Source organism: Cervus canadensis, chromosome 25 (genome assembly GCF_019320065.1).
Source record: "Cervus canadensis isolate Bull #8, Minnesota chromosome 25, ASM1932006v1, whole genome shotgun sequence".
Classification (NCBI taxonomy): domain Eukaryota; kingdom Metazoa; phylum Chordata; class Mammalia; order Artiodactyla; family Cervidae; genus Cervus; species Cervus canadensis.
Genome location: NC_057410.1, coordinates 9,937,741 through 9,950,821, shown reverse-complemented (window position 1 = coordinate 9,950,821; position 13,081 = coordinate 9,937,741). Strand labels below are relative to the sequence as shown.

At 41.9% G+C, this 13,081-nt stretch overlaps 1 protein-coding gene across 6 annotated transcripts in view; it reads left to right on the top strand.

Moving 5' to 3' along the window:
• GRIP1 (glutamate receptor interacting protein 1) overlaps window positions 1-13,081 on the top strand; it is a 718,721-nt gene that overhangs the window by 687,129 nt on the left and 18,511 nt on the right. For all 6 annotated transcript variants that reach the window (XM_043446768.1, XM_043446765.1, XM_043446770.1 and 3 more), the window contains one exon: window positions 3,468-3,701. In XM_043446768.1, coding sequence (XP_043302703.1) covers window positions 3,468-3,701 — 234 coding nt within the window. The remainder of the gene's footprint in view (window positions 1-3,467; window positions 3,702-13,081) is intronic.

Sequence of the window (13,081 nt, the reverse complement as noted above, 5' to 3'; positions counted from 1 at the left end):
AACTTTCAAAAAATATAGAATGCTTAAGTATCAGATAGCTTATTTAAACTTTTACCACTTCCTGTATGGAGAATGATCAGCATTGTACCAAATTGAATAAAGATCTCAGTTAACAATTTTTTAACATAGTGCTGCTTTTAAAAGCATGTTTTGGCTCATATGCCTTTTGCATTTTTCATTTTGAAATCTCATTTGAAGAAGCCATTTTTCTTCTAATAGCTTCTTCTACATTAGGTATTAACAAAGTGAAGATGATGTAAAAAGTAATACAGTGAGGTTGTGTTTTCACCCAGAAATTGAGTTACCTGGTGAAAACAACATCCATCAGTATAGAAATTATGTTGCAACAGCCAATAGATTTTTTCTAACATCACTTCAGGCAGGTGTGGCCCTTGAAATTATATATCCAGGGGGAAAAAATGGGTTGAATTAATAGTCAAAGAGAAAAAAATTTTTCAACCGGAAAGAATGATTGACAAATCCATAAGTTAGAGTCTTATTCACACTTTTAGCAGAAGGAATATCCACTTATTAGTTTACATGAACTCTGATTCCTTGATTGCAAGTGCTACTATGCAAAAAATATTATTGGAGCTAGGTTCCTGCATATGAAATTTATATCTAGCATTAAAAGTTAAAGCACACTCTAAATGTAACAAGTGTAGAAGATTAGCTAAGATAAAAAATGATTACAATTGAAATGAAAATGAAAATTATACTAGTCATTTTCCCCATTGCTAGCAATAATTTAGTTTCAGCTTTAGTGCTGAAAAATGTGCAATTTTAACAAGAGAGAAATTCAAACTAAGACTTTAGACAAGTTACTTAATCTCTTTTACCAGTTATTTCTTCTTTAAAATACAGGGATTATAATGACTAATGCTTACATGACACAACACGGCACATGGCATTTAAATGTTCAATAGAAATTATTTTTGTGCTACTTCTTTGAGTAATGAATACTGCCTTAACTCTTTTTTCCTTAGTATAACATAAGAAGAAGGTTTAAATAAATGTCAAATAGAGAACTTTTGGACAGACTCCTCCTAAGCTGTATGCATATCAGTTATCTCACTGATAATTTTGAAAATGTATAAATTACAAATTGTACAAAATGAAAATCGGTGGTACATACTCGTGAAGCAAAAACAAGTCTTAAGAAACTTTAAATAATTACTTTTTTTTTTTAGTTTTGTATTTGTGTTTTAATTTTAATATTCCTGCAGGGATGTCACTAATTCAATTGATATTCACTTTAAACAAAGCAATCAATTCATCCTTTGAAAATTTGATCTGAAGACCCTTTGATACTATGTCATTGCTTCCATCAGAACCATTTCTAGATCAGATTATAACTTCTGTTATGGCTAAGGCTTATCAAAGTAGAACAGTTGTCTCCGCTGTAGTGATTATTTGACTTCCAATGTGCTTCCTGCCAGTCTAGTGAAAAATGAGTATAAAAAATAAATGTTAACAAAGCAAATAACTAGTCTAAGTAGGTAAAAACAATAGGTGGATGCTCACCACAGCAAGAAAATAATCGTTGAATGCCTTCAGTAACAGCAGATTAAACAAAGAATGATATATGTGAGTTAAGTACCATAAAATAAAAGGGTGTCCCATGTTACCAACAAGCTAGTAATAAAAAGGTTTCAATTAAAGGAGATTTATCTGAAATTAACCATAATATGGATAATTCACACTGGATAAATAATAAGCTTTTTTTTTATTTACTAAAAAAGCCAATTTTAAATGTTTCAACTTCATGCTTGACTGAGAATCAATATAGCCTAGTAGGCAAGAATAAGGGTTTTGGAGACATTGCTAGGGTTACAATCCCAGACTCTCGGGCAAGTTGCTTCATTGATCCAGGCATCCCCTTCCTGAGTGAAATGAGGAGGTATGATAAGTATAATACTTTATCATATAGAGTTATTTTAAGTATTTAATGGTATTCTACATATACACACACATATATGGTACTTAGCACATATTAACACTCCAACTTCTTTTTTTCAAAATTATCAGTAAGATAACTGATGTAGTCAAGATATTGGTAAGTTCACTTATTTTGTTTTCTACATACCTATGTGCCAATACATGGCTGTCATTTAGAAATCTTGTTAGTGGCATGTATATAGCTGAACACCAGGTGAAGCTTGGAATTATAAAATCCTAGTGAGGTAACAAATAAAAACTCTACTCACTTTGCAGGGTTCCCTCCTGATCAATAATTTTGGATGGTGCACTTGGCTCATTTACTACCTATGGGACCTTGGGTAGGTCAGTCTGTTTGTGCCTTAGATTCCTCTCCTGTAAATTAGGAGGAATAACAGTACTTAACTCATAAAGTTGTTAAATGTGTGCATACATTCAAAAGGCTCACATTACACTTCTGTTACCTTTAGCATCAGTATCAATATAAACCACTAGATCATGTTGTAGCCAGTCATATGGCATGTGGAGTTTATTTTCGGGAAGATTCACTGATGCTGGTATACCACTGTATAACCGTTATAGGGAAGAATACAGAGCTGGCTACAGGCATATTTGCAGAATTTTAGCATCCTTCAACCATGAGAAATGAACATTCCCAACATGATATTGGTTTCAAATGCTTTTTTTTGTTCCACTTCTGAGACTCAGTCATTTTTGAGAGCTAATCTTGCCATTTGTTGTGTATTATACAGGAACACTATATTGGAAACAGAACACTTCTCAATTCACTGGTAAAAGTCAAGTCCCAAAAAAAAAAAAAAAGTCAAGTCCCCTTGCTTTTGAGCAAAGGGTTGATTCCAGTAGCACGTTATGTGATTATTCCTTAACCTCTGTGAGGATCTTACACATAGGCCATTTCTAAGAAACAATGACCTACACCAAGTTATGTGGAGACCTAACTCATCTACTGACTTCTCGGGCTGGCCACGTGGCCAAAGGGAAGACAGTACACCAAGCTCGGCAGGCAACATTCAGCAGGAGCCCTCGCTTTTGTATCAGGAGCCTGTTGTTACCTGCAGGTGGGGCTGGAGGCACCATTGCCAATAGGGGCTGCCTGATCTCCAGTAAGTTCTTAGTTCACTTCTGTGAGATATATTGAAGGTTGCCTGATAAATCCCATCTTTAGAGCCCACTCAGTGGAAAGTTTCTGCTTAAAAATGTGGTTTGCAGTAAGCAGATGTTACAGCTCTTCAGCGTGCCTCCAAACTGCCAGGGGTGGTATTTGATTAAATAAACTCAATGGCTTAAGTACTTAAATTGGATTTGTTATGTGCATTGTAAATGTCACTTGCGAAGCATTTTCCCAGACTTTCCTGGTGCAATCAGTACCTCCATTCTCCAGCCTTTGGCTATGCCCCGAAGAGACTGTATTTTGACTGAGCAGAAGGAGAAGTGTGCTTCATGTTGAGCAGCCAAACCTTCCCCTTAGTCGATGGCTTAATTGTTTCTGAAAATTGTCACTGCCGCAGGCAACGATCATGTCGGGGAGCACGATGAGTTTGAATCACGAGGCCCCTTCATCTCGCAGTCAGCTGGGGCGACAGGCCAGCTTCCAGGAACGGAGCAGCTCCCGGCCACACTATAGCCAGACCACTCGCAGCAACACTCTGCCCTCGGATGTAGGCAGGAAATCTGTCACCCTGAGAAAAATGAAGCAGGAAATAAAGGAGATCATGTCCCCAACTCCTGTGGAGCTGCACAAGGTCAGGCAACTCTCTTCTCTTCCCTTGGGGGTCATGTTTCACAGCCATTCTGCTCAGCATGAGTGCCCTGACGTGAGCGAGATCATGACATCCTGCTGTGGGCTCAGCCGAGGAGGGGAGCCAGAGCTTAAGGGCAGATCATCAGAGACCGATGGTTCTCAAAACATGACCAGGGAACATTGGCTTTCAAGTAGTGACTTCATCACAAATGTATTTATGGCCAAAATCTTCCTGCAGAAGCTTGAGGTTCTAGTGTCAAGTGGAGCTTGATCTGTTATTTCAACTTGATTGGAAGGGGAAAAGATTTTCTAAATGCCGTACACTCCTAGCTACGCTGGCAAGGGGTTTCCGGGGTGATGTTGGAAGGATTAGTCATCAATTACAGACTTCTCAGTAGATGGTTATGTTATTAAGGAAGTGTAAACTTCTCTTTAAGACGTAATTTAGATGTCCTTGGTTAGGACAAGATAAGGCCTAGTTATGTTTCATCTCTGCTAAGGTGTTGCCTCACTTTGCTTCATGGATGGAAACGCACAGTTGCAAACATAACTGAATTCAAGTTGCTGGCAGAGTTTAAACAAGGCAGGTGTTTAAACTGCCTTCGTGACAGTATCTGTGGAGCCCAGGGCCAACGAAATCAATGGAAGGGAGGCTTCTCTGGTTTTCTTTTGTAGAACTCGCTTTTTGTTGTAGTTCATGCATAAGGAGGTATAGTTAGTAACAGTCTCACTCCATTCTTCTTACAGAGAAGATCTGTAGTTAATAATCTGTTAACTAGAGGTAAGTTATTTGTCTTACCCAGAAGAGCAAATAAATGTCAGAGTGAGAAGGGGAAACAGGCCAACTACTCCCCTTTTTCTCTAAAGACTTTAGTCTCCCTAACTACCTATTGAAAGTAGCTATTTTGCTGCTGACAAAGGATATGGTGAAAGAAAGGATTGTGTGCGAGGTTGGATTCTGAATTCATGTTCCAATCCTGGGTTCATTCTTTCATTACTCATTGATTCATTCATTCAGTACATAGATTGTGCATTTGTTTACTTAAAGAATGTAATGTAAATCTCCAAGGGGCACATTGTCTAATGGGAAGACAGTCCAGGAAACAGTGGGAGGATAGTGGGATTAGTACAATGACAGACACAAGACTAGACTGCCTTTGGAGATGGGGGGGACCCTAACCCACTAAGGGCTTCGCTGGTGGCTCAGACAGTAAAGAATCTGCCTGCAGTGCAAGAGAACCAGATTCGGTTCCTGGGTTGGGAAGATCCCCTGGAGAAGGAAATGGCAGCCCACTCCAGTATTCTTGCCTGGAGAATTCCACAGACAGGAACCTTATGGGTTACAGTCCTTGGGGTCGCAGAGTCGGACACGACTGAGTGACTGACACTAACCCACTACAGAGGAATGAGAAATGCTTCTTAGATGGAGGTGTTGCCTGCAGGAAGGTGGAGGATGGGAAGGCATTCCAAAGCACAGAAAGAAACATATACAGAAGGATGTCAAAGACTGCAGGGTACTGAGAGTGCAAATAGGCCAGCATGACTACAGCCTCGTGCATTAAGAGGCATCACAGACTTCACAGAAAAGTCAAGACGTTTCTGATATTTTAGGGTGGGGACCCAGCTTTAGCCTGTTGCCACAAGTTAGTTTATCCAGTTACCCTGAATTGATGCGTCTGTCTGGCAAACTTCAGGCTTCACCACCTGTCACATATCCTAATCGGCTAATTGACAGACACCATTAGGAGGCTGTAAGGACTCCCTTGGTGATTAAGCTGCAGAAGCCGCATAGTCACTGCTAATTCTGCCATACCATGAGGAGGGCTGGCCCCTCCTGATTCCCTCAGTTATTTAGGAACACTGCCTTCCCGTCTTCTCTAAAAGTCTACTGCCGAGGAAAACAAGTGTTCTGGGTAACTCACCTTCCTTCAGCACCAGAGGGAAAGGGTAACAATGAGTGCCTGCTATGTGCTGTATTTTTTTCTCTTTTTTAGCCCCTCACAATAGCATGTCTTAGCATTTATTTTCCCCATCTACAGGATAGGTGGCTCAGTGGTAAAGAACCCTCCTGCCAATGAAGGAGATTCAATCCCTGGGTCAGGAAGATCCCCTGGAGGAGGAAATGACAACCCACTCTAGTATTCTTGCCTGGAGAATCCCCATGGATAAACGGCCCTGGCGGGCTACAGTCCCTGGGGCTGCAAAAGAGTCAGACACGACTGAGTGACTAAGCAGCAGGATAGAGAAATAGCAAGTGTAGAAGAGAGCCATTTTCCTTCTGGAGTGAAGCAGTCTCTTCAAAGGAAGATTCCTTGGTAGCCCAGCAAGGCAAAAGGCTTGTCTCCCCATCCCTCCTGTACGGAAAGCAGTCAGCAGAGATCATGACAGTAAATTGGCTATGCAAGTTGTTATAGCTGACGTTTTAAAAAAAAATGTGCTGAAAATAGATCTCTCTCTTTTTAAAGGCATCATTTACTTAGCACAGTGAGTGGTGGTGGGTGGACTGGTTGGAACATTTGTGTGGCAGTGTGTGAACTGAGAGACCGCAGATCACAGACTATGCTAGACCCACTTGACCCAGCAAATGGGTTGCTTCTTTTTTCCTTCACTTTAGTCGTTTCCCTCTATAGCTGCACTTAGCGCATTTCCCGTGTGGCTTCGCTCTTCTTCCAAATTGGTGCCAAACAAAATAAGGTGTTCAGAGGTAGATGGCGTCCTGGGCATTCTAAGACACCCAAAATGATCTTGTGAAGTGAAAATCCAGCAGGGGAGCCTGTGGCCTGATGATAGGGAATTGTGGGAGTGGCTGATGCTCACATCTCAGGTAACTTTGTGTGTGTGTGTGTGAATTCAATTACCCTGATAGTCCATTCACGTGTTTGCTGCTAACCCCACACTCCAATTTTGAAATGCTTAAAAGGAGAAATGGTGATTAGAAGAGTCACTTTACTCAGAGCAGAGACTGGTAATTGTATTTGTGTCTTGATTGTGGGCATCCTTTGAACACTAGAAGATTACCTGACACCATGAAAAAGCAAGTGCCTTGTTGATTAAATTGAATTATCTTCCCGTTGGGGTGCTTGGACGGTAGCCTGCCAGGCTCCTCTGTCCATGGGATTTCCCCAGGCAAGAATACTGGAGTCCATCGCCATTTCCTTCTCCAGGGGATGTTCACTACCCAGGAATCGAACCTGCATCTCCTACATTGACAGGCAGTTTCTTTACCTCTGAGCCACGAAGGATGCCCAGGGTGCTATTAGCCTGTACTAAACCTTCACAGAAGTAGGAAAAGGTACTCTTTGGGGGGTGGTGTGGAGATGGGGCCAGAGATATAGAAAAACATCCCTTCCTCAAGTTGAAAACCCTAAATCAGACTGCATGCGTGGCTTGCCGAGCGGAATGAAGGCTGATTCTCATTGAGCCCCTTGGGTGGACTTTCCTCCGTAGCCCTAGTGGAGGAATTTCCAAGGGCCTGCAGAGACCAGAGTAAAGAAGCTGGGTAGGGTCAATGGCACACATTCTGAAAATACGTGCTGTTATTTTCCAGTTGCCATCTTTCTCGGGGCTGTGTGCCACTTGGTGAAAGCTGTCTTCATGAGAACAAGTTGTGGATCTGTCTGTGTCCAAGCCAGTACCTCCAAACTCTTACTGTCACTAGAAGCTGCTTCAAGAGGATAGGAATGAATGGGCCAGTATCCATCCCCATTCCTGGGGCGAACAAACAAAACGCAAAAGCCACACCATCTCCTGATGATGGGTTACTAGCATCATCCTCATACAAAAAGAATAAAGTGTGGGCTTAACCTTCCAATTTCTTGAGTTTCAACTGACTCTCTATTATCTGCCCCTCATTTCCCACCCAGTCCTCCTCGCCAATCCCTTTTCTCCCTTCAGACCTTCCGAAAATGCTGAGCTCAGGTGAGAGGCTACATTTTTTTTAAATTTCACAGCATCTACTGGCCCAAGGGTCTGCCGTGTCCTAACAGGTCTCCTGTCCTTCATTCCTGAACCCCAAAGACTAGTTATCCTTCCTGACACTTGAGAATAAACATAGAACACAGCCTCACTTCCCCTTTTGGCCCTGTGGTTGGAGGAGGCCGTTGGAGCTGGAGTGATGATTTGATACTTAGATTGGGCGGGGAGGGACAGTGAGGGTGTCACAGGGAAGTGATACTGGTGTCTCTCAGACTTTTTTGGCTAAGACGTTATCCAAAATGCATCTCACCTCACAACTCAGTACACACATACACTCACATTTATATATTGGGTTGGCCAAAAAGTTCATTTAGGTTTTGCTGTAAGATCTTACGTAAAAATTCAATGAACTTTTTGGCCACCCTAATACGTATTGAATAAATGAATCCAAAAATTGACTGCACAGTATACACTAACATTTTCTGTTTTGTTTCTTTTCAAATGCTGTCATATTAAGCTGATTTCAAGACTTATTAATGGGTAGCAACTGCAAGTTTAGAGACTATATAGCCTTAGAGAATAGTTTGGCATGTGAACCTCTGATGACATTTAACATCATCACATGGGGTGCCTGTTAAAACGTGAGTTCCTAAGCGCAACCCAGACTTACCTGGTCAGCATTTTCTGGTGGTTGAGGCAAAGAATCAACATTTTAGCAACCCCTTAGTGGATTCTTTTGCACCTGAAGACTGGGAATCACTCCTGTAGGTTTTGCTAGCAGGAGGTGATTATTTTGTGTCAGGGAAATCGAAGGCAAGAGCTGAGTGGCTGAGCAAAGAGGAAATGAGTTTGCATTGTTAACCCTGGAGCTTCTAAATTTTATCTTGAAAATTAATTCTGCTTTGTATCAATATTTTAGCTTATCATAGATTTTTTTCTCTTTGCCGATAAGGAGCTTGTGATCTTAGCTGCAGTTCATTGATAACCCCTCTTTTCCTTCTGAAGCTTAAATATTCTTTAGTGTCTGCTTAATATATTTCTAAGATAAATTCTAGCTTCACTTCTCTTTGCATATTTTAAGGCAAAAAAAATCTTTTTTCTATAGATCCACATTCAGAGCATTTGGACTTTTTTTTTTTTTAAAATCATTTCCTTTTGTCCTGTCGTTTGTGTTTTTCAATAATATTGTATTCCTTTATTGTATGCAACTGTTTTATTTTACAGAAAGTTTTTTAAAATTATTTTCCAGAATCATCTTCTATTTATGCCTGCGGATGGCTCGACTCTTGAACATTTGAGTCACTCACAAGGAACCCCTTTATTGTTATAGCTGCATTTTCTACCATCAGCTTTTCTCTCAGCCAAATTCACTTTGCAATTTCAATATATTGGAGTGTTTTGAGAGTGTACCTTTGTTCTTCTTTATATGATAAAGTTGTTTTACTTCTTGGAAGTAGCGTCATTTTGGGTGTTTAGGGCCCACATCTTTTTCAATCTTCTCCTTAAGTCAGGAACAGGCTGAACCCTAGGAGGAAATATGAAATGGAAATGCATACCTTATTTTGAATGTGACTCTTCACCAAATATTTGCAGTTGGTACTCAAGGTTAAATGAACTGTCAGGCCAAGGTTTGGCCACAACCTGCCAGTCATGAGTCACATCACTTCTCTGAACCTCAGTTTGTTCACTACCAAGAAAGGAGCTGGATCACTCATTATCACGAGAGAGTTCACAAATAATAGCGTTTCCCAGGTGAAGTCACCTTCAGTCTTACCTCAATTCTGCAGTGACAGAAACCCAGGAAATGAGAGCTCCTCAGAATCCTAGCCTTAAAGATGATTCAGGCAGCCGTCTTAGAGCCTCCACAGATGGAGATGTACACCGGAATAACACCCTCTTTACAAAGAGAAATGGACGTGTATTACGTCAGTGTGACAAGCATATTCTCTCCCTATAAAACCAGGGGAAGCTAACAATCAATGTGGAATTGTAGAATAAGGGTTGGAATTTAGGTTGTACATTTTATGTGAGCAATGACATCCAGCCCTGACAGTCCTTAAAATGGATTGTTTCCATCAGCTTCCCTTGTCTGTAATTCTACGACATACTTCTCAAAAATGTGAAAAACAAAATTTGTATACAAATGATTGGCTCGTGTGAAAAAAAAAATGTTTTTTAGCTCATTAATGAGGAATGACAGCAGGATGAAAACATTTGTTCAAAGGGAAGATAAAATAATATATATGTAACAGTCCGGGGGGGAGAATGTCAGAATTAAGATTTCCTAGTTACAATGAAAGCTGCTCAATGACTTATAGTGAAATAAAAGCAAAGCCTTTGAGCTTATCTCTTCTAAGGGGCAGAACTCTATTTGCATCCTATCACTTCTCTTCAAGTTGCCATCCACTTTTACAGAGGCTGAGCTCTGAGCCATAGAAATGCTAAGTCAAACAGAGGTGCGGTACCTTAGACCCAGATGACCCTTGGGCGGGCTTGTTAGGCAGTGTTCCACTGTGCCTGATTTCCCAGTCTTTGATCTCTGATTTCTGTCAAGGATCCACCACCATCCCTCTTCAGAAATGCTGATAATTTCCCTTAAGTCTAGCCCTGGCCTGGGGATCATTCATCTTCCTCTGATGGCTTTGCTTGTCTCTGTTGTGATCAAATGCGTTTATTAATAGATTGTATTCTGTTATCTATGGAATGTTCACTTACAAATGAGGTGACTCCCTGAGGGTCACTGTGTTTGTCTCCAGGACCTTGGAAAGAAGCCCGCTGAAGCTCTTCCTCCAACATCCTTCTGCGCCCTTGCATATCTGTTGAGTGTCTGGCAGGGCAGCTGTGAGGATCACATTGATAGTGGTTTAGCCTAGAGCTGCTCTCTTTCTTCCCCTTAGATGAAGCACAAAGTTCAGTCTTATTTGAGGATCTTTGTGGTGCCAAACTACAGCATTCCTTGGAATGAGGAAATAAATCCAGCACTGTTAGTGCTCAGTGCGGTGAAAGTTGTGACGTGGCCAACAAAGGTGCATCTAGTCAAAGCTATGGTTTTTCCAGTAGTCATGTATGGATGTGAGTTCAATTCAGCTCAGTTCAGTCGCTCAGTCATGTCCGACTCTTTGCGACCCCATGAATCGCAGCACGCCAGGCCTCCTTGTCCATCACCAACTTCCAGAGTTTACCCAAACTCATGTGCATCGAGTCAGTGCTGCCATCCAACCATCTCATCCTCTGTCATCCCCTTCTCCTCCCACCTTCAATCATTCCGAGCATCAGGGTCTTTTACAATGAGTCAGCTCTTCGCCTCAGGTGGCCAAAGTATTGGAGTTTCAGCTTCAACATGAACACCCAGGACTGATCTCCTTTAGGATGGACTGGTTGGATCTCCTTGCAGTCCAAGGGACTCTCAAGAGTCTTCTCCAACACCACAGTTCAAAAGCATCAATTCTTTGGCGCTCAGCTTTCTTTATAGTCCAACTCTCACATCCATACATGACTACTGGAAAAACGGAATTTTATTGACAAAGTAATGTCTCTGCTTTTTAATATGCTGTCTAGGTTGGTCATAACTTTCCTTCTGTCAGGCGAGTGTATCCTCCTCAGTTCTGTCTCGTCTCAACAAAAATTTTAAACGATGGACGTTAGAGCCCTTGGTGTGTCATAACTCCCGGACAGACCATGTTACAGCTCTTAGATCAGTGTTACAGCTCCGTGTTACAGCTCTATTTTATTTAGAAAATACCAGGAAAATCCATCCTCGAGGCACGAGGACATGTCGACCCAAAGACTCGAAGAGAAGAGAGTGGAGGAGCGCACGAGTGCATGGGAGAGAGAGACCGACCCCGGTCCTTTGGCTCCTCTTTTTATATGTTTTTTCCTCCCCCCTGGGCCTGCCCTCTGTAAATTGGGCTAGCCAGGAGTGCTGTTTGTTCTACCTGAAGCCCTCATCCTGGTCCTCAGACCTTCCTTTGACCTTCTTTGTTCTATTGCAGGCTTTTCCCTTCTTTGTCTTTTAGCCACTGCCATTTTGGACTCCTGTTTCCTAAACACTTTCAAGAAGCAAGCGTCTCTTAATTTCATGGCTGCAATCACCATCTGCAGTGATTTTGGAGCCCCCAAAAATGAAGTCTGTCACTGTTTCCACTGTTTCCCCATCTATTTCCCATGAAGTGATGGGGCCGGATGCCATGATCTTAGTTTTCTGAATGTTGAGCTTTAAACCAACTTTTTCACTCTCCTCTTTCACCTTCATCAAGAGGCTCTTTAGTTCTTCACTTTCTGCCATAAGGGTGGTGTTATCTGCATATCTGAGGTTATTGATATTTCTCTCAACAATCTTGATTCCAGCTTGTGCTTCATCCAGCCCAGCGTATCTCATGATGTACTTTGCATATAAGTTAAATAAGCAGGGTGACAATATACAGCCTTGACGTACTCCTTTTCCTGTTTGGAACCAGTCTGTTGTTCCATGTCCAGTTCTAACTGTTGCTTCCTAACCTGCATACAGGTTTCTCAATAGGCAGGTCAGGTGGTCTGGTATTCCCATCTCTTTCAGAATTTTCCACAGTTTATTGTGATCCACACAGTCAAAGGCTTTGGCATAATCAATAAAGCAGAAATCGATGTTTTTCTGGAACTCTCTTGCTTTTCCGATGATCCAGCGGATGTTGGCAATTTGATCTCTGGTTCCTCTGCCTTTTCTAAAACCAGCTTGAACATCTGGAAGTTCACGGTTCATGTATTGCTGAAGCCTGACTTGGAGAATTTTGAGCATTACCTTACTAGCATGTGAGATGAGTGCAATTGTGTGGTAGTTTGAGCATTCTTTGGCATTGCCTTTCTTTGGGATTGGAGTGAAAACTGGCCCTATCCAGTCCTGTGGCCACTGCTGAGAGTTGGACTATAAAGAAAGCTGAGAGCCGAAGAATTGATGCTTTTGAACTGTGCTGTTGGAGAAGACTCTTGAGAGTCCCTTGGACTGCAAGGAGATCCAACCAGTCCATCCTAAAGGAAATCAGTCCTGGGTGTTCATTGGAAGCACTGACGATGAAGCTGAACCTCCAGTACTTTGGCCAGCTGATGCGAAAAACTGACTCACTGGAAAAGACCCTGATGCTAGGAAAGATTGAAGGTGGGAGGAGAAGGGGACGACAGAGGATGAGATGGTTGGATGGCATTACCGACTCAATGGACATAAGTTTGAGTAAACTCTGGGAGTTTGTGATGGACAGGGAGGCCTGGTGCTGCAGTCCATGGGTTCGCAAAGAGTCAGACACGACTGAGCGACTGAACTGAATGAGTTGCTTTTTAGATGCACCTGAGGATGGGGGTTGATTGCCAGTGGAGCCAGCCCTGTTATTAGAGTTTTGGAGGTTTCAGTCCCACCGCCGATTGCCAGGGAGAGAATTTGCAGGTGAAACCAATCACCAGTGGCCAGTGACTTAAACAGTCATGCCTGTGTAGTGA